The sequence below is a fragment of the Vulpes vulpes genome, chromosome 2 (genome assembly GCF_048418805.1).
Source record: "Vulpes vulpes isolate BD-2025 chromosome 2, VulVul3, whole genome shotgun sequence".
In the NCBI taxonomy this organism is placed as follows: Eukaryota; Metazoa; Chordata; class Mammalia; order Carnivora; family Canidae; genus Vulpes; species Vulpes vulpes.
In genome coordinates this window covers 56,633,719-56,655,008 of record NC_132781.1, presented here as the reverse complement: position 1 = coordinate 56,655,008, position 21,290 = coordinate 56,633,719, and the positions used below count along the sequence as shown (strand labels likewise).

The 21,290-nt window shown below is 53.1% G+C and overlaps 1 protein-coding gene across 10 annotated transcripts in view; it reads left to right on the top strand.

Moving 5' to 3' along the window:
• MVB12B (multivesicular body subunit 12B) overlaps nucleotides 1-18,060 on the top strand; it is a 187,366-nt gene extending 169,306 nt beyond the window's left edge. For all 10 annotated transcript variants that reach the window (XM_072748598.1, XM_072748596.1, XM_072748599.1 and 7 more), the window contains one exon: nucleotides 14,333-18,060. In XM_072748598.1, coding sequence (XP_072604699.1) covers nucleotides 14,333-14,419 — 87 coding nt within the window. In that variant the 3' untranslated portion in view covers nucleotides 14,420-18,060. The remainder of the gene's footprint in view (nucleotides 1-14,332) is intronic.
• The last annotated feature ends 3,230 nt before the right edge of the window (nucleotides 18,061-21,290 follow it).

The window sequence follows — 21,290 nt, the reverse complement described above, 5'->3', positions numbered from 1 at the left end:
CAGGGTGGGAGCGCCCCCCACTCCACAGCCCAGGCTGCAGCTTCTAAAATCATTCCGGTGTCTCTGTGCCCTTTGCCACGACTGTTTCTCCCTCCTCCCCGCCCAGCGCCCCACCCGCCCTGTGGCCGGGCCACCCCCGTCTCACGTCCCTGTCCCTCATCTCAAGGAATAATGGCCAAGAGACGGCGGCCTTGATTGTGGATTTCCCGCCCGTGCATATAGCACCCTGCAAGCCTTTTAAAACCAGGAGCCAACAATGCCTGTGATGAAGCGGCACCCAGCCTCCTAGCGCCTTCCATCTCGGGACAAAGCCACCTCCCCCCTGCGCCGGCCTCCCACAGGAAACCACGGTGCTCGCCCTGCCTTGTGTGGGTGCCACGCTGAGAATTCAGCCTGGCAGGGGAAGCGTCATTAGCCCACCATGCTTCCTGGTAGGACACGCAGCCTCCATTTTCACTCGACTTTAAAGCTGAAAGACACGGGAGAGTCTAATTAGTAAAGGGACGATCTAATATTAATCACTCCCTTAAAATTGACAAGGGAGGCAGTTCATTTAACCACTTAATTGCTACAGGTTTTTATGGGCTGCTGTTTGCAGACATATTTAATGAAGAAGTTATAAATCTAAGAGAGCTTAAAATTTTAATTTTATACCTAAATATTTTCCTTGTTCTCATGTTTGTAGTCAATCCTCAAGAGTGTAGTCACGTGGAATGTTCTTTAAATGAACATATTTGCTAACTGGCGTGATTTCAGTTTTTAAAACATTGGTTCCAGCAATTAGGCATTTTTCTCAGTTCCCAAATGACTAGAGAAATTCGTCTTGATTATAATTGCTCTTAGCCACGCATATCTAATTTGTGTCTTTTTAAGTGTTAATTAGTAAACAGTTTGAGCTGACATCTTTATGTGTTTGTGTGTTGAAAAATGGGGCTTATTGCTTATTTAGCTTGGGGCCGATTCCACTAGCATTTACGTCACGACATTGAGGTGAAATTAATGGAAACACATTTGGCAGTGCAAGGTAAAAAAAAAAAAAAAAAATTCAAATTCAACTTTTGGACAAGCACTTTGCAGGGGCTTCTGGGCCCCTTCAGATGCAGGAGATGAGAGTAGACTTGGGACCTGCATATGCGGGAAGAAAGTGAAGCGGAAGATTTTTGTATCAGTAATGAAGTGGCAGAGTCCCAATCTTATAAAAGCAGAATGTTCATGTCCCAGCACAATTGTTCATTCTTTCTACTTTTGGAAAGCTTTCATTGTGCTTATTAACGTTAAAGAATTTTGTGGAGGGAGAGGTCGCAAAATTCGTGGTCCCTTTGCACCATCTAGTGGTCAGGCCTCCCACTGCAACGGGAAATCAGCAGCCTTCTCTCCGCCGAGGTTGACCGTTTTGTTTCACCACCTAGAATCGTTTGTATTTTTCAGTCAGGAAGCAGATACGTCTGGGGAAAGACACTTGCCTAATTTATCTATTAAATAAACGTTGGCTAAAATATCTATGTTAACCTATCATGCGCCCCTTTTTTATATTGCTCAGAGGCACCGAGCTGCCACCCCAATCCTTACACACTGGGTTGAGATCATCCCCGCCCAAAACAAAGAAACCTAATGACTTAGTCTCAGGGATGCCCTTTCTGAAGGCCCAGGAGGAGTGTAAGGTTTCTCTTGAAATATGGGCTGTGGCCTGGGGACCAGCACTGTGCTGGGGACCAGCACAGGACTCGTCAGGAGTATGACCACAGACAAGATTAGTTCCCTCCCCTGTAAATCGTGGCGGGTCTCTCGGGCGGTTTTATCATCTGAACCAGCTGCCCTGCCGATCAGAATCAGCTATTTAAAATTTAGTGTTTTCCCCTTGAGTTCAAAGGTTGCACGTGTTTATAAGACTTCAAATGTCGCCGAAACATGTAAAGAGTGGACACCTGCACACGTGTAGGTGTTAGCTGGCTCTTGCCGTGCTGTTCACTTCCACAACCTTCTGTGTCATGTCACACGGACCTGCCTCATTCTTTTTAATGACTACACATACTTCCCTTTTATGATTATGCCATAATTTATACAAGCAGTCCACTATTGATTGACTTTTGAGTTGTTTCCAATGATTTGCTATTACACAGCCACAGTAGATTTCCTTGTACATGTGTCTTTGCTCCCCGGGGTCTGTCTTTAGTAGAATATATATGACCCATTTTGGGTTCTGCCTTCCAAAAAGGGCGCGGACACTGAGACCTCCCTGCTGCGCCCCATAGTGTACGAGGGGCCCTTGCTTCCCACGTTCTCGCTGTGGCCCGAGCATCGCCAGCATCTGAAGGGGAACATTCTTTCATATGGTTATCAACCACTTGTATTTATTTTGTAAATCTCTTCTGTTTGGGCCCTTTGCCATGTTTTTTTCCATTGGCATAGTTCATGATTTTTTTTCATGTGTTTTTAAGAATGCTTTATGGTCTTTATAACAACGTTCTCCCTGTCGCAGGCTAAAGAACACTTTAACCAGTGGCTTTTATTCCTGTTAATAATGTGTCCTGCTATACAATTGTTTTCATTTTTTCATGGACTCCTTTGTCTTTACGTTTTAACATTTTATTTATTTGGGGCTTTGTGTCAGAAGTTTGTACAAATAATCAGTCCTGTTTTCTTACATTCTTTCATATTTTAATATATTAATATTCTTTTCAACTACTTAATCCATCTGAAATTAGAAGCCTTATTTTCTCCTAGAGTAATGCTCTAGGAGATGCTAATTTTAATGCTAATTTTCTTAACACTGATTACTTTCTTCAGTGAACTTCAAGTGCTGTCTTTACCATATTGTTCTCTTATGTAAGTGGATCTGTGGACATTTCTCTTGACTCTGTTCTTCTCTGCTCTTTTTATATTATTGCCACACTGTTTGGAATCCTATAGCTTTATAATAAGCTTTAATATACAACAGAGTTCTTTCTTTATAACCCCCAGTTTTTCTGATTATATTCACATGATTATTCTTCCAGCTTCACTTTAGAACCTTTTTTGGAAGAGGGTTCCAAAAGCTCTGTTCTAGGTGGGTTCTTTTTTTTAAAGATTTTATTTATTTATTTGAAAGTGAGCGAGCAAGAGAGCACAAGCAGGGGGGCATGAAGAGGGAGAAGCAGACTCCCCACTGAGCAGGGAGCCTGACACAGGTTCAATCCCAGGACTCTGGGATCATGACCTGAGCCGAAGGCAGATGCTTAACTGACTGAGCCACCCAGGCGTCCCCACTAGGTGTTTACTGTAACTGCAGTGACTACATAGGTTAACAGAGGAGCTATTGTGTCATTTAGGTGAAGAGTCTCCATCTGGAGGTTTGTTCTGTCACCAAGCAGAGTAGACTGAGTAATTATATATCAAGTGATTATATATATTATATATCAAGCTCCTCACCTATTTCTGTTACTGTTTTTCTGGTGTTTTTCTCGGTTGCTTTGCTTTGGTGTCCCTGGCAGGCAGTTATGTCATCTGCAAACCCTGACGGGGCCTCCTATCTGGAATCTGTCCCTTCTCCCAATGCCTCTGCCCGCCACCTTGCCTGGCGCTTTCCAGCCACAGAGCCTCCTTGTCTTACCTGTGCATTACTAGAAGTTTCAAATTTCAACATTAACCCATAATACTGTGTCTTGGGTTGTTATATATAGACCTCTCTCTTTATCCTGCTAAAGAATTAGCCATCCATTTCTATTTTTCTAAATGTTTTTTTATCAGGAATGGATGGTGGCTTTTGATAAATGCCTTTTAATCATCTATTGAGATGATCATATATTTTGTCCACGGGCATATTAATGTGCTAGATTATATTAAGAGTTCCTAATTCTGAGAGTCTCCAAGCCCCCCAATGCCCCTTTGGTTCTGCAGGCAGCAGTGTCCCCCCAGCAGCATCACCCCAGTGGCGGCCACCCCCCAGCCTGCTCCCACAGCAGCCCAGGGCATTCATAATAGAAATGAGAGAAGCAGGCTGAGCAGGTGGAAATGAAGCTGAGGCAGAGGTGATGTTTGGCAGCAGAATCACCTGCCCTGGTTGCCATCATGAGTCATACACTCACTCCCACAGACCGAAGTCAAGATAAATAAATATGTGGTCCTCCACAAGTTCTTCACGAAAGGATTTTTCCCTCCTCATGTTTTGGGAACTATCACCCCAAGTTTTTTTTTTTTAATTTTATTTTTTTTTATTTATTTATGATAGGCACACAGTGAGAGAGAGAGAGAGGCAGAGACACAAGCAGAGGGAGAAGCAGGCTCCATGCACCAGGAGCCCGACATGGGACTCGATCCTGAGTCTCCAGGATCGCGCCCTGGGCCAAAGGCAGGCGCCAAACCGCTGCGCCACCCAGGGATCCCTATCACCCCAAGTTTTAAAGTAATACCTCCCCAAGCTAAACTCTTAGAAGGCTGCCGCTCACATAGGGAAAAAGCATAAGGATGAAAAAGAATAAGGAAGCACACTTTCCCAGAGCGACCACGCTCCTCGTTCTCCAGCACCAGAAAGTGGTGGTGGTTCCCATATTTCCTACAGAGAGCCTCAGAGAGGGAAAATACACATATCCATTTTTTGGGGGGGAGGGGATAATATTCAGGTGAGCTCTAAAATGCTGACCCAATGAAGGGGAAGCCCCCACGGCTGCTTGGAGACATGGGGATGGCAGCCATGCCCACAGCAGAGCAGGCAAGCTGGGGGCACAGTGAGGGAGAGGCCAAGGACAACAGTACACCCCTGTCCTCAGCAGCCACCCAGCCATCTTCAGTTCCACCACAAAATGTGCTGTTCCCCATTTTCCTTAAAATTGCACGACCTTCTCAATCTGTTTTCCTACTTTTGATAGTCATGGGTACAGGAATATTTCACTTTCTTGCTTACACAGTTCCCACTGCCCCACACACTCACAAAATACAGTTGTGGTGATAACATGGCAGTTGGTGCTGCCTGGTTGGACAGTTTCTAGGGAACGGTGGGGAGTGTGGCAAATGGGAAAGCACATGTTCTCTAAAGGAAGTAGTCTCCAGACGCAGGAATGAACATCCAGAATTGCCATAGCCTCCTATTTTTTTTCTGGAAAAGCTGGAAAATGTTGGCATTTTATGCAATCTCTCAACTTTTGGGTGTTTATTTTTAAACACCCCACAGGTCAACAAGGTGTGAACACCCAGCCTGCACATAGCATGTGTCTGGAGATACACAGTGCACTCAGACTCATAATCTTGCATTCACAGGGGTGATGTGGACACGCACTGGGCTCAGGACTGTGAGTTAACTCATGCTGAGTTAAATACCACACGATAGGACTCATCCCACCGTCATGCCTCAAAGGCTGTGAGATGTCAGAAAACAGGGCTGAACTGAATGTCAGAATCACCTACCACCTGCTCCAGAATGTAGCCCTTAAACTGGCTGCCCTCTCTCCTTTGTGCTGAGCTGTGCCCAGAGTTTTATCTCTCCTGCACTGTCCGTCCACCCATCCATCCGTCCATCCACCCACTCATACACCCACCCATCTGTCCAGCCAGCCACCCACCCATCTGTCCATCCCTCCATCTATCCATCCACCCACTTGTCCATCTGTCTGTCCACCCATCATCCATCCATCCATTCTAGGCCACAGCCTCCACCAGGCTCTGGAGCTACAGAAGTGGCCACAGCCTGTCCTGACCACGCACTTAGGATATGTGAAGTGTTGTGGAGGGGGTTGTGATGAATTCTCCCCAGGGGAGGAGGGAACATATCCCAGAAAAAGTGCCCCTTTAACTGGGCCTTTAAGAACAGTAAGGTTTTATCCATCCAAGGGAGAAAGTGTTCTAGGGAGAACAGCATCTGGAAAGGCACAAAGATTTGGCCCAGGCCCATTTAGGACTCGGTGCTGGGCAGGGAGGGAGGAAAGATCCACGAGCCATGGCATGGGGAAAGGTCTTTGCAGAACCCATTCAAACCTCAGTCCAGAGGAGCGGGGGCGGGGGGGGGGGGTGCCTGGGGCTCTGCCACGGGGTGGAGCAGGGATGCAGGAGTCACTCCACCATCCCAGAAGCTCTTGGATGCTCTTCAGTCCGGGTCCTAGCTGGAAGGTGCTTTGTGAGCTGAGGGTGCCCTGACAGGGGGCTCTCCTGGCACTGAGCCCAGGAGGCAGGCCATACAGGGCAGCTAGTAGGGGTCGCCATCTCGTCCTGGGAATTCCAGGCTTAGAGCTGGGTGCTGAGGATCCCCGAAAGGGCCTGGATGCCCCTGGGAGTGGAAGGATGCAGGGGCTGAGCCAGCAGAAGGCTATGAATGTCATGAACTGAGCAGTTGCTTTCGAAGCCAGGTACGGTGCCCAGACAGACATGGTTCCTGCTGGAGCAGGTGGGTCTTCAGGAAAAGGCCCAGCAGTGGACCTGGGTGGGGCTCAGGGCCCCGACTCAGGGTTACTTCTCTCAGATTCAACCCCAGGAATCCAGTGGGAAAGCCAGAACGGAAACCAACGTGGCTTCCCTGAGGGCTTGCAGGAGCCATGCCAACTGCTCTGTGCAGTTGTGTGAAATGAGAGCATCCCTATCTGACTGTGGCATTAAAGACGTGTTCCTGCTGTCCCCTGACCCCTGGTGGCATCAGAAAGCTGCTCAACCTCTCACAGCCCTGGTGTGCTCACCTGTAGTGGAAAGACAGCAACACCAGCTTCACGGGGTGTTACAGATTTGGTCCTAGGAGGAGCCACCTCACCTTACTAGGGACCACTGGGGTCATGGGCTTTAGAGCTCCAGGCCTGTACTCCCCAGCTATGGGGTGTTCTAGAACCTCCTGTGGAATGGGAAGGGCACCCCTGGCATTCACCGTCACTCCCCTGTGCCCCCATGTGCATGTGGACAGACCTCCTCCAGGTAAAGCACTTCTACATGCTCGTCTGGACCCCAGCACTTCCTCCATTCACCCAATTTTTCAGATATCTTTGTGGAACCACAATCCAAGTATGAAACAAGGACTCCCCAGGGGTGGGGGGAGTAAGAAGCCTCAGATCACAAAGTGTCACCAGTCTTAGCTTGTCCAATGAGGCGTTAGTCTTCAGTCTCCCCTTCGGGAGCTTAAAGGGAGGGGGATGTATTCAAATCAGCAGACAGGCCTCTCCAGGTGCACAGATGAGGCTGCCCTCTGGGGAGGTGAGGCTCTTCCTGTGGCCGCTTCTTGCAGTGGCACTGGCTCTTCTTCCCCAGGGGCCGAGTTCCAGCAGCCAGGCTTCTGCACACCGAGAGGGAGGACGTGGAGCCCTCCAGGGAGGAGTGGAGGCTTCCCACAGCTGAAATTCCGGAACAGGTTAAAGCACAGCTGATAAGCAGAGCCCAGGCCACAGCTGGGGCTGTGGGGAACTAGAGCCAGTGCAGGGCAGGCTTGAGGGGGCAGGCTCTGGGGAAGGCAGGACCATTAGGAACCTCACCCACCCTCCTAACTGTATGGGGCCAGGCCCATCTGTCTGCCTGGAGGACCCTCCATGATGGCCAAAGCCCACCCTTCAGTGTCAGTACACCCCTGAACCAGACTTGTGGACCTAAACCTTGGCCCCTTTACTTCTCCATCTATTCTCACCCAGCCTGGCCCCTGTAGGCCTGCTCTTGACAGCTTTCCAGGTTCTTCATGATCCACCCCAGGGCCAACTTAGGTCGACTCATTGGCTCACATCTGTCTGCCCCCACCTCTGAGCTGCACCTGCATGAGAGGTGGGTGCAGACTCTCTCCTGACACTGACTGCCCCCCACCCCTGGGACCACAGTGGGCCTAGTCCAGCTTTGCCCTAGCTCCCTCCAGACCTTTGGGACGTCTGATCCTGCCCCAGGGCTCAGCTTCCATGTCTGTAAAACTTGGGTGCTGAAAATAATCCCTTACCGCCCTTTCTCCTCTGGAGTCCCTGATCTGATCATTACCAGATCCAGGGAGGGAGGGTATATGCTTGGCCTTTTTCCCCCCTCTGCAGACCTTCCTCAACCTACAGTGGGGTTACTTCCCACCATGAGTTGAAAACACTGTAAATTAAAAATGCATTTAATATATACCTAACTTACCGAACACATAGCCTAGCCTGGCCTGCCTTAAACTCCCAGAACACGTACAGTAGCCCGCGGATGGGCAGGAGCATCTAAGACAAAGCCTATTTTATAATAAAATGCTGACTATCTCATGTAATGTATTGAGTACTGTACTGAAAGGGAAAAACAGGGTGGTCGGATGGGGCCAGTAGGGTTGTCAGCATATCAGTTGTTGGTGCTCACAGTCACATGGCTGCCTGGAGGCTGCGGCTGCTGAGCCTCACAAGACAGTATCAAATGCAAAATCTGAGGTGTGGTTTCTACTGAACGTTTGTCGCTTTTGCACTGTTTTAAAGTCGAAATGTGGTAAATCTGGGACCATCTGTGTTCTGTTTGGTTAAAGTTTTCAGACAGTGCTTCTCACTCGCCAAACCAATAAGATCTCCTGGGCGTTTTGAAAACTGTTGCCCCGCCAGGTGAGCCAGAACCACCCCACCCCAGCCAGGGCCCCAGGCACCAGTGGCTTGGTTAAAAACCTTGATTCTGGTGCATAAGGAGGACTGGGTCTTTCATGCAAATTGTCTCAGGTCTCTGTGAGTGGAGGAGGGTTTGATTGCCCCCTTTTAACCAGTCAGGCAGAGTCCAAGCGACCACAGTGCAGCTGGAAGCTAAGGTCCACATGTCCCCCTTACCAGGACAACAGTTGTGTGGGAGCTCATACCCCAGAGCTAGAGAGGCCCGATGTGTCAGTTGCAGGGTCTCTGGGGTGGAGGGACAGCCCCAGATATAACCCCTGGCGGTGACATCTCCTGGAGAGACCGCCAGGCGCAGCTGTTGTGAAGGCTAGTGTCCACCAGAGGGCGCCATGGCCCAGCACCGCTCCGCTGGGCTAGGCTCTGCGAACCCAAATGCTTTTTAATTGAAAATTTTTTTAATTCAAAAAGGATTTGCTGTTTGTACGCGAGTGCAGGTTTTCCTTATGCAGGAGACTAATGTCTTGAGTAAACAGATCCGGGCCCAAATCCACCTTCAAAGGTACTCGCTGTTTGCCCAAGGGAGTGAAAGGCCTTCCAGAAGCGGCCCTAGTCTCTTGGGCAAACACTTTGGGGCCGGCAATCCCGGGCAGAAGACAGTGTCTGTGGGAAGGGTTATCCGCAGCCTAAGGGGGATTATGTCTGGGGACATATGTTGAAATTTCATTTGGGGAGTTAGAGAAAACAAGAGGTGGGGGGGGTGGGGAGTAGTGCTTTTCTGCAGCCAAGATAACCTAAAAAGGGAAAGCTCCCAAGGGGGGGGGGGGGGTACTGCAATCTGTGCCCCACGCCAAGAGTCCTGGCCATGGGGGGGGGGGGGGACGGTGCAGGGGGGGGGGGGGGCAGGCAGAGGGAGGACTGGGCTCAGGCTGTGTGTCCGGAAGAGGCAGTGTGTGCACTCGGGACTTCTTGCAGCTCCATTGGAGGTGCCTTCTGTCTGCTGCCCTAGGCAGGATCTCTCAGGCCTGGCCTGAGAGCAGCCAGGGTAAAGCCCCCCAGCCTCCTCCAATGCACAGCTGCCCCCAGCCCTCATGCCTCTAGCCCTCTGCCCACTCCCACCCACATCCCACCGGTTGGGCCACAGAATGGTCTGAATTGGCCTTCTGAACAGCAGCAGCAATTTGCCCAGGAGGTGCTTGAAAATGCAAACTCTTGAGCCCCATCCCACCTTCTGAGTCCAAATCTGCATCTTACCACGACCTCCAGGGACTCTGTGCGTTAGGGGTGGGTCCACCTGCTACATCTCTTCCCCTTGTGCCTCCTCTCCCCACCCCTGAGGGGCGGCCGCACCACCCCACTCCGTTCTCCTAGAACGGTCCCCGCTGAGGCCACGAGGTGGTTCCGCCGACCACAGCCCAGCCTGTGCCACTCCAGCATGCTGTCCTCCCTGGCTCACATCTCCAGGTCCTCCACTCTCTGACCCTGCGTGCTCCTCCTGAAACTTCTCTCCATCCATCACTCCAGCTAGCCTTCCCCCAGATGCTTCCAGTTCCCAACCTTTTACCCCTGGTTCCCTATCGCCTCAGCCAGGCAGCTGCCCCTGAGCCACCAGCAGAAATGCACTCATGTTCCACCCCCCAGCCTACCCTTGCCTCCTGTGTTGCTCGTTTGGATTAATGGTGGCGGCATGCCCCTGCCCTGCCGCCCTCTGCCCCTCTGCGCTGCCCAGGGTCCAGCGCGGGTGAGCATGGCGGGTGCTGATGGAGCGGAGGAACCTTTCCTGCCGTGATGCACCCGAGCAGCCACCAGGTGGCGGTATTGTCTCAGATTTTTGCCTGAAGGCCGCCGCCTCTAGGGATGCTCCCCTGGACCAGCCTCCCGGAGCTGGGGTCCAGCCATGGCCCCTGGGAGCAGGAAAGTGAGCAGGTTGGGAGCCGCTTTGATAGATTTTCCCAAGTAGACAAGAAAAGTGCAGCGAGTGCTCGCCTGGTGCTGGCGATGTGCAGGCCCTTCATGTGCTGTCGCTCACCCCACCCTCACAGCCAGCCCTGGGAGTAGAGACTGTGACCCCACGTTTCACTGAAGTATAATTGACATATAACATTAGTTTCAGGTGTACAACATAATGAATTCATATTTGTCCGTATCGCAAAATGATCACGATGTCTAGTTAACATCTGTCGCCATGGTTACAAAATTTTTAACCTTTAAGATTTACTCTTAGCAACTTCCAAACATGCAACGTAGCGTTAACTGTGGTCACCTGCTGTACATTACATCCCCACGACTCTACAACTGGAATTTTTACCTTTCGACCCCCTTCACCCATCCAGATCCCCTCCCCTGGCAACCCCTAGTCTGTTCTCTTTAACTATAGGGGTTTTTTAGATTCCACATATAAGTGAGGTCACGTGGGTGTTTGTCTTTCTCTGACTTATTTCACTTCACAAAGTGCCTTCACCATCCATCCATGCTGTTGCAAATGGCGAGATTTTGATTTTTCAATGGCTGGATAAGATCGCACTGTATCTCTATGCCACGTCTTCCTTATCCCTTCACCGGTCATCAGACACCTAATGGACTCCCAGGTCTTGGCTGTTGGAGACAACACTGCAGTGAACATGGGGGTGGCAGGTAGCTTTTTGAGTTAGCGTTCTTGTTTTCTTCAAATACCCAGAAGAGGAATTGCTGAGTCCTAGGAGAGTTCTAGTTTTAATTTTTGGAGGATCCTCCATACCACGTTCCACGGCAGCTACGTTCCCAACAGGGCACAAGGGTTCCCTTTTCCCCACATCCTCGCTGACACTTGTTATCTCTTAACATAGCCCCACTTCCGAGAGGAGCTCAGGAGGATCAAGGAGGAGTTCACAGAGGATCAGGGAAGGGCAAAGACCTGCCTGAGGTCACCCTCCAAAGTCAAGTCCTTCCCTCCTGCCCCTTCTGGTGGCAGTGTCTGTAGGGACCACAGTCATATCTGCGTTGCCGGGCCCTTTGGCTCTGGGCTCAGGGGTCACTTGAGGCTATTTGCTCCTTTTGTTCACACAGCCATGGGACGGGGCTGGCCCAGATCTGTGTCTGCCTGTCCTGCGTCAGTGCTGTGGGGCCCTCGGGCAGGGGTGACTGAGGACACATGCTGGGCAGTGGTGGTCTGTTGGCTGCCTCTTCACCATTTCTGATCAAGGGGGAAAAAACTCTCCATGGTCTGCTGCTGCCCCTCATTCCTGGCTGACCCCTGAAGCCCTCCACTCTTAGCTGTTCTCCTGCTGCAGGCAGCTCACTTCTGGGTTGGGGGGAGCAGGCAGGCCGGGCTTCCTATCAGCCTCCTCCACCACCACCACATCCCTGAGGAAATAGCTTCAGCTGGTGGCCAAGTTTAACCAGGGCAGTTCCACGTGGTTCTACTTTACATGGAGGAGCCCTTTTTTTTTTTTTTTTTTTAGGATTTTTTTTTAAATAAGTTTATTTTTTATTGGTGTTCAATTTGCTAACATACAGAATAACACCCAGTGTTCATCCCATCAAGTGCCCACCTCAGTGCCCACCACCCAGTCACCTCCACCCCCCGCCCACCTCCCCTTCCACCACCCCTAGTTCATTTCCCAGAGTTAGGAGTCTTCCATGTTCTTCTGTCTCCCTTTGATATTTCCCACTTAGTTTTCCTCCTTTCCCCTTTATTCCCTTTCACTATTATTTATATTCCCCGAATGAATGAGACCGTATAATGTTTGTCCTTCTCCGATCGACTTACTTCACTCAGCATAATACCCTCCAGTTCCATCCACGTTGAAGCAAATGGTGGGTATTTGTCATTTCTAATGGCTGAGGAATATTCCATTGTATACATAGACCACATCTTCTTTATCCATTCATCTTTCCATGGACACCGAGGCTCCTTCCACAGTTTGGCTATTGTGGCCATTGCTGCTAGAAACATCGGGGTGCAGGTGTCCCGGCGTTTCACTGCATCTGTGTCTTTGGGGTAAATCCCCAGCAGTGCAATTGCTGGGTCGTAGGGCAGGTCTATTTTTAACTCTTTGAGGAACCTCCACACAGTTTTCCAGAGTGACCGCACCATTTCGCATTCCCACCAACAGTGCAAGAGGGTTCCCCTTTTCTCCGCATCCTCTCCAACACTCGTTGTTTCCTGCCTTGTTAATTTTCCCCATTCTCACTGGTGTGAGGTGGTATCTCATTGTGGTTTTGATTTGTATTTCCCTGATGGCAAGTGATGCAGAGCGTTTTCTCATGTGCGTGTTGGCCATGTCTATGTCTTCCTCTGTGAGATTTCATGTCTTTTGCCCATTTCATGATTGGATTGTTTGTTTCTTTGGTGTTGAGTTTAATAAGTTCTTTACAGATCTTGGAAACTAGCCCTTTATCTGATACACCATTTGCAAATATCTGCTCCCATTCTGTAGGTTGTCTTCTAGTTTTGTTGACTGTATCCTTTGCTGTGCAAAAGCTTCTTATCTTGATGAAGTCCCAATAGTTCATTTTTGCTTTTGTTTCTTTTGCCTTCGTGGATGTATCTTACAAGAAGTTACTGTGGCCGAGTTCAAAAAGGGTGTTGCCTGTGTTCTCCTCTAGGATTTTGATGGAATCTTGTCTCACATTTAGATCTTTCATCCATTTTGAGTTTATCTTTGTGTATGGTGCAAGAGAGTGGTCTAGTTTCATTCTTCTGCATTTTGACAAGTGGATGTCCAATCTTCCCAGCACCATTTATAGAAGAGACTGTCTTTCTTCCCATGGATAGTCTTTCCTCCTTTATCGAGTGTTAGTTGACCATAGAGTTGAGGGCCCATTTCTGGATTCTCTATTCTGTTCCATTGATCTATGTGTCTGTTTTTGTGCCAGTACCACACTGTCTTGATGACCACAGCTTTGTAGTACAACCTGAAATCTGACATTGTGAGGCCCCCAGCTATGGTTTTCTTTTTTAAACTTCCCTTGGCTATTAGGGCCATTCTACTGCTAAAAGTCCTGAGATTTTTTTTTTTTTTTAATGTTAACCCACCCCTGACCTCATCTAAGCTCCTCATTCCTAAACCCCTAGGACCACCTGGCAGCTCTGGCATATGCTGGACCAGGCTGCTCTCCCCCCCCCACCCCCCACTCGGACGGTGCCATCGCACCGGCCTTCTGAGAGGGAGGTGCACTCCCCCTTCCCCAACAGAGGTACCCCCCTCTCTGAATTTGCATCAGACTCCAAACCTACCTTTACACAGTGACCTAGGGTCAGGTAAGCTTCAGTCTTACTGAAGGTGGGACAGGGGACAGGCATGCCCCTCCAGGTACCTCCCTGGCCCAGGTAAGGTGGGCTTGTGGGGTGCTGCCTCCTGAAGCCTGGGGCCATTGTCAGTTAAGGAAGACTGTCACACCCACTTCAGGGAGCGTCTCTGGGAACTCAGAGGAAGGTGTACGCATGCGCAGGGTACAGCAGGAAACACGGAGTCAAAGGGTCCCCTGGGCCTGGTGGCTGTGGCTGGCCTCAGGTCAGGTGTGGGATGGAAGTCCAGAGCTGTCCTTCACCATGTACATGACTCTACTCCTGGCAGGCAGCTTGGCCCATGGTCAGCCGGTGGCTTTGGGCACTGCAGTCCCCCTCAAGGAAAACAAGCAAGGACGGTACATAGCATCCATCATCACAAACTGGCCTGCCGCCTGCAGCAGCAGAGGTGCACCTGTACACACCCCCCGCACCGCACGTGTGTGCCCAGAGGGCACCGTGTCTGCGTGGGCACGCTCAGTGAGGTGGCACAGGGGCCGCTGCGGGCTGGGCCTGAGGCCTTGGGATGGTTTTCTCTGCTGTCCTCATGCACTGACCATGCTTCTCTGTCCCCTCCCTCCTACAGTATGAGTACAGCTTCCGCACGGAGCAGAGCGCTGCGGCCCGGCTCCCACCCAGCCCCACTCGGTGTCAGCAGATCCCCCAGTCCTGAGGGGCCAGCCACCACCCTGTTCCTGTGGGGAGAAGACGCAGCTGCCCAGACTACTGAGCGCCCCTCCCTTGCCCGGTCCCTCCTGCCCACCCTTTCTTACTGCCCCACGGTGGGGTTCATCTGGGAGACTCTGGGCAGCTGAGCTGTTACCTCTTCGGCCATCGGCTTGCCTGACGTGACACCCCGGCCTCCCCGGGGATACTGTTCATAATCTCGACTAATCTGTGTTTGCTGTAGTGACCAGCAGCTCCTAACGTGTCTGTGTGATGACCAGCCCTCCTACAGACAACCCTACCCAGCACGGGAGTCACCCCTGAGGGCCCTGCACAATTGTTGGAGCTGCCCAGCGATGCTACGGGCTCCCTTCCCTCCTGACTGTGGCCTGCCTCTAGCTATCTGGTTCCTCCTGGAGGACCCAAGGCGGGTGACCGCTTTGCACAGCACCCTCCAGACTCACTGAGTGCCCCATACAGGGGCTGCTGTGAAGCAAGTCCCCCACACCAACAGCAGCAAGCGCCCTGAGCATTTCACGGCGACCCAGAGGACACACGGGAGGAAGAAGCCTGTGGTCCCCCAGGAGCCCTGAGCCTGGGTCCCCGCCTGACTGGTGGCCATCTCTCAGACTTCTCCCCCGATTCACACACTGGACATGCTGAGGTCGGGGAGCAGCCGCCCGGCTGCCCACACAGAGGACTTGCCTTCTGAGCAAGAAGGCGGAGGGACCTGGTGCTTGCTTGGAGGGGAGTTGTGCTGCCCGGGACATTGTGCTCAGCCACCACACATCCCCATCCCTCCCAAAGGGCTCATCTCTGCCATGCCCACGTGCCAACTGCCACCCCAGCTGCCTCGGCCCGGTGCCCTGACCCAGGGATGGGCCCTCTCCGGGCCACAGGTGAAGACTCTTGGCCAGTGCCCAGCCCAAGAGGGACATGGGCATGTGGTCGTCGGCTTCTCAGAGCCAGGCTGTGTCTCACTGGGTTCTGCTAACAGCACAGTTGTTTTAAAAGTCCATCTGAGCCAGGTCACCAAACTGCGGCCAGCATGGACATTTGTCCCACGACCAGCCAGTGGACGTACTGGTACTTCTCACGATGCTGGCTGCCAGGTTCAGCTCCAGGCGTGTTTGCCACGAGAACAGGGCTGCAGCCCTCCCTGGGGGCTCAGGCCCTCACCCAGGGGCCTGCCTGGTCTAGCTTTCGAGAGTGGTCTTAATTCCACAGAATGTTGGCAACTCCCCTCTTGGGGGTCCCCAGATGGTGGGAGCTTTGGACTTGAGGCTTGACTGTCTGGAGGGTGGGGGGGAGGCATGGAGAGAAGCGAGGGTCCCCCACCACAAAGGGAGCCCTAGAGAGCCACAGCCAGGCACGGACCCTGCCTCCCCATGGTGCCTGGGGCAGATCGGGCCAATGCCACGAGGAGGGTGGGGCCAGCTAAGCGGCCAGCTAAGCGGTGGGGCGGGCAAAAATACCTCATGTACCCTCACGAGCCCCGCCATCTCCAGCAGCTCCACTCTCCCTCCTTGTTTGCCCCACGATCTTCACTCGATAGCTCCTGATGTCTGCACATTAGGGAAGCAGTCACCTCTCCCTACCTTTGCCCAGACAGGACATTTTGGGGGGGGGGGCTGGCCTTCCTAGGCCTTCCACACAGCAAAGGGGTAGGAAAAGGCAGGTAGTTGGTGGAATCCCTGGGGCCCGGGGGTCATGGGCTGGAGCCAGCAGTCCGTCTGAGGACCTTGGGGACTGGTGCTTCACCAGGAGAGGAGACAGCTGTTGGACGGGTCTCACCTGTACCACTCACAAGCTAGTTGTGTCTCTGGGGAATTGGAGCCCTGTGGGGCCCAGAGAACCTGTGTCTACTGCTGCTTTTTGAATGGGTGGCTGGTCCAAAACCAAGTGACCTGTGTGACCTGAAGCCCAACAGAGAGGGGCAACTCTGAGTACTTCTGTTCACTTGGTTTGGGCACTTTGCTCATGGCCTGAGAGATTATCATCTGGCAGGTAGCGCCCGATGGCCCTTGTCCCTTGACTGAGAACCATACATCTTTGGAGAGAGCACTTGCAACCCGAGTCAGGGTGCATGGGTGGGGAGGTGGGGGGCAGGGATAGGAAGGGAGGCTGTCCACAGAGGAGGAGCTGTATGCCCTCCCGAGCCCCCCCCCCCCCCCGGGGCTGTCCTGTCCCACAGTTAGGGGAAGACCCAGAGCAAGGCAAGGCCACCAGGAAGAAGACAGGCCAGCAGGGGCTAGGGCAGGCTGCGGCCACCTCCACTGTATCGTGTGATGGTGACTGATTGCCTAATTGCGGATCAGGGGACAGTGACCGTGGTGGGGAAAGGCTGGTGTCTGTGGTAGATTGGAGGCTGCTCCTCGCCCTCCTTCCTTGTGACCATAGGCAAGGGGGTGCATGTGGGGGCTCATGCAGACCCCAGGACAGCCCGGACCCCTAGCTCGTGCCTGGGAGAGGTGTTTGTTCAACCCCGGGACCACATGGGGAGGGGAGGTGGCGGCCTGGCCTTCATTCCCCCCCCCCCCCCAAAAAAAGACTAACCAGAGCACAGCTTCCCTGTTGTCCTTTCCCTCTGGAAATGCAGGGTGTCTCCAAAGCCCCTGGAACGGCACAGTGGTAATCAGGAGTAAGCCGTTGACGCGGTTCACTCGCAACTTTGCATCAAGGCTTTTTCCTACCCCAAGTCCAGGATGTGATACGGGCCACAACTGGCCTCCACTTGGAGAGCTAGGAAGCCTGGCAAGGGGGGTGGGGAGCAGCTGAAGACCCCCTCCCAGCCTGCCCTGGCCCCCCTCTCTTGCTGGGTGTCCTGCTGCATGGCTGGCAACAGAGAGCCCCTGACACGGGCATCCCCCTGCCCTGAGTCATTCAGGAAGACAGCAGGGGCAGGTGACAAGAAGGACAGCTGTGTCCCAAATCAGGCACTAGGCCGGCACTCAAAGCACATTTTCTCCCGTTATTCCCCCTTAAAATGCAAATAACCCAGAAGTGGGTATTAGACGCTCCTCGTTACAAATGAAGTGGCAGAGGCTCGTCCACGGGCACAGAGCTGCCAAGCGGCAGAGAAGATTGGGACACGCGTCTCGGCGGCCCCGTGCCCCGTGCCAGCTGGCCCGTCGTAAGCACACGCCTCACCCTGACCTTTATCGTGCCCAGTCCAGTCACGGACTCGCCAGTGTCCCGGGCCATGCGGTTCTAGCATGCTCGATTGTGCGGCCACTGCGCGGTGCCATGGTGCTCAGCAGGGGTGACAGTCCAGCCGCCCCACCCCGACCCGGGCCCCCTGACAGCTGGGGAGCCCGAGGGCAAGGGGGGCAGCCGCAGAGCTCGGCCCCCTTCTGCCACACCCCCACCACCCCGGGGCGGACTTGGAGGCCCCTCGTTCTTGCCTGTTCTGAACGCGGCCCAGTAGTGCCTGCCGCCACCACGAGACAGGGCTCTGTTCCCCCAGCCACGGGCACGTGAGCCACCGTGTGACCACCCGGGCCCGGTCAGGCTGCTGCGTCCTCGCCCTAGGAACCACGTCCTGACCGTATTTATTTGAGGTGACTCCTGTATGTGGCCAAGGGAAGTTTCACTGTGTGATTGTCTGTCTTAATATAATTTGTTAAATAAACGTTTGTTTTAACCTTTCCCCGGCTGGCTGCCGCGCCACTGCCTGAGCGCGTCGCACCCCTCAGGGGAATGTCTAGCCTCCAGCCTCCTCTCCAGCGCCTCCGGGGCCTCGGGGCAGAGAGCCACCGCCAGGCCTCCCGCCTCTAGAAAGCGAGACAGCGCTGGCCTTCTGGGTGGAAAGCTGCCCCCGGTTAGTACAGAGGCCTGGCTTACAAAGGCAGGGAGAGCCCTGCCATTCCCTGGGAACAACCTTCTGGAATGGCCCTGGAAGGCGAGAACCCCAGTTGCCACGAAAGCACGGGAACCACGTGCACTGCTCCGGGGCTCCAGCGAGGAATGCAGGGGTGCGCTTTCATGTGCGGCTGCGGGGGCAGGGTTCAGAGCCCTGGGCTGCTCTGCTCGGGAGGGCATGCTGCCCCTCTGGGTTCAGTCCTGTCCCGACTGTTCACCTGCTTGCAAGACACCACTCTGAATGCCGGGGAAGAGACCAAAGGGCCGCAGGACACGGCCCAGGGCTCCTTGCAGGGCCCATCAGTCAGGTTTCATTATCAAAGCACTTGGCCTCCTTTAGAGGTGACCTTCGCATTTTTGGGCTAGACGTCACAGTCTGAGCTGTCACTGCTAAGAGCGCTGTTTACGCCAGACTCCGAAGGGGGCCACCTTTAGCTCAGCTCTCATTAGGACCATGAGAATCCCCAAAGCATCCGTGTCTCCAGCCCAGGACCCCCAATCTCTGGCTTCTCTCAGGAGGAAGGAAAAGCAGCCCAGAGAATTCCATGAGAAACCCACAAAGAACAGAACATGGAGTTTGAAGAGCTCGATTCAGGTTCTGGCTCTGCCACTTCCTGACCACTGGCCTTCAGCTGGTTACCTGACACCTGTAGAATGGGGACACTACCAGTGGCCTGCCCTGGGAAGATGGGATGAGGATGTTCGCAGAGCACTTAGCATAAGCAGAAACCGAGTGATGTGCCGGGTCTTTCCTCAGGGCCAGGGCTCTGTGTTGCCATCCACCTCATGCACGGAGTCCCTCCTAGTGCTGGGTCACCAGGGAAGTACAGATGGTGGCCTTTACACATCCAGGACACAGAGTCTGTTTGCAGGAGGACTCACGTACTACTCGGGAAGGCAGACAACGGATTCCCCAGGGCCACAGGGGCAGGCACCTCACAGGCCTTTGGGCAGCAAGAAACCAAAATCTACTCACAACAGCTTAGGCCAGGGCGGGGTTAGTGGCCAGACCACACACCTGTTTCTCCTGTTCTCGCCTGCACTGCCTTATCTGCTGTACCTGCCATCTGCTCCCAGTCCTCTCACACTCCAGTCCTCCCCCTCGTGCGCACTCTCTACACCAGCACACATGGCACACGCACTCATGTGTACTCAAGTTCAGGTCTCCATTCAAAAGATCCAGAGGTGAGAGTCCCAGGATAGACTGATTGGCCAGCCTGGGCCGGGTGACTCCTGTGCCAGCTGCTCAGGCCTGGGGGACGGGGGAGTGTCTGGAGCAGGTCCAGATTCATTCAGACCCTCGACGGGCATCTCCCTGTTGATAGGGGAGCGCAAGCCTGTTAGGAGAGGGTGACAGCCCTTCCTGGGGAGACAGAGAAGCACTCCATCGGCAGCTGTGCCGTGGGGAGAAGACAGTGAGCGGAATGGAACATCATTCATCCTCCCTTCCATCTCTCCGTCCATCTGTCCCTTCCAACCTTGCTATCAGAGCACCTTCCACACATAGGGCCTGAACCCAGCTTAGGAATTCAGTTGTGACCCAACACCACCAACATCCCTTTGTGGAGCTGAGAGGCTAGCCTGTCCCACTCTACCCCCCACAGCCCCTCCACCATGTCTCTCCCACTTCTCCCCCTGCTTCTGCCTATTTTTTTCCTAGCCACCTTGGCTCATCCCTAAGACTGGGCTCCCTGAGCCCTTACCCTGACCTTTCCCTCCCTTTCTGCATCCTCCCCACTGCTTTAACTGTACCTAGCTTGGTCACAGGCCAATCTCCCTGGGCTCCACCAGCCACCTGGGAGGAGTAGAGGAACTACCCTGGGGGAGGGAGGTGCCACCCAGATGTCACACTTTGACCTCAGTACACCCCCAAGCCCAGATTGCTCCCCTTCTCCTGACTCCCTGTCCTGAAACAAGCCCACCACCTCCTACAGGGTTGCCCCTGCCACCACCTGGAGCCGTCTGTGATCACACCATTTCCAGCTGGATAGTTCTCCCATCTAAATTTGCGCTCAAACTCAGCCACTCCTTTTCTTGCTGCTCCTTTAGCAATTCTGCCCCTGGACACTTTTCCCCTGGATTACAGCAGCAGCCCCTTGACCATTGCAACCACCTCAAGGGTCTTCCCCTCCCATCCACCCTCCTTACAGCCACCTAACGGTGCTCCTCCACTTACAGTGCTTCACCCCTCACCCTAAGAACGAGATCAGGGTCCCTCAGGTTTCCTAACACCACTGTTCTCAGTCTGACTCTGCCTCCTGTCCCAGCCTCACCTCTTCCAAATCTCCCTGATGGATTCTTTGTGATTCTGCATACTTCAAACTCTGTACTTCCTTGCCTTTGCATATGCTATTCCCTCTACCTAGAATGCTTCTCCCTCATTTTTCTGCTGGGTTAAGTCCTGCTCGTTCTCTAAGAGTCTGCTTATACACCACCTGTGTGATGTCCCATCTGATCCCTTGGAGGCAAAGCTAACGTTCCCTCCCCCAAGCCAACAAGGGGCCCCAGTGGCACTTGTTTCAAGGCTTGTGACACCCCCCCCCCCCCCCCAGGGCCTGTGATGACCAGCAGCAGCCCTTTCTGGACAAGTCCTGACACTGGCCTCAAAGAGGCCAGAGACCAGAGTGATAACTGGACCCTGACCTTCACCTGGGCAACCTCTGAAGCCACAGCACCCAAGAAGATCCATGATGAATGTGTGGCAGGAAGATGAACAGCCGTAGGCTGCTGGTTCTCCCCCCTCATGCCCAATTTATAGGGCTGCCAGAAAAAGAAAGAAGATGATCAATGGATCATAGGAGCTAACACTAAAGCTAAGAGGGGCTTGGCTTTGGGAAATAGACTGGAGGGAAAGATAGCCAATGCCACAGATGAGAGATGGTGTGGGGGGAGCAACCTGCTGGCTATACTCATTCATCTCTCTCTCTCTCTCTCTCTCTCTCTCTCTCTCACACACACACACACACACACACACACACACACACACACACTTCCCTGGGTGGGTCATTTCATCCTTT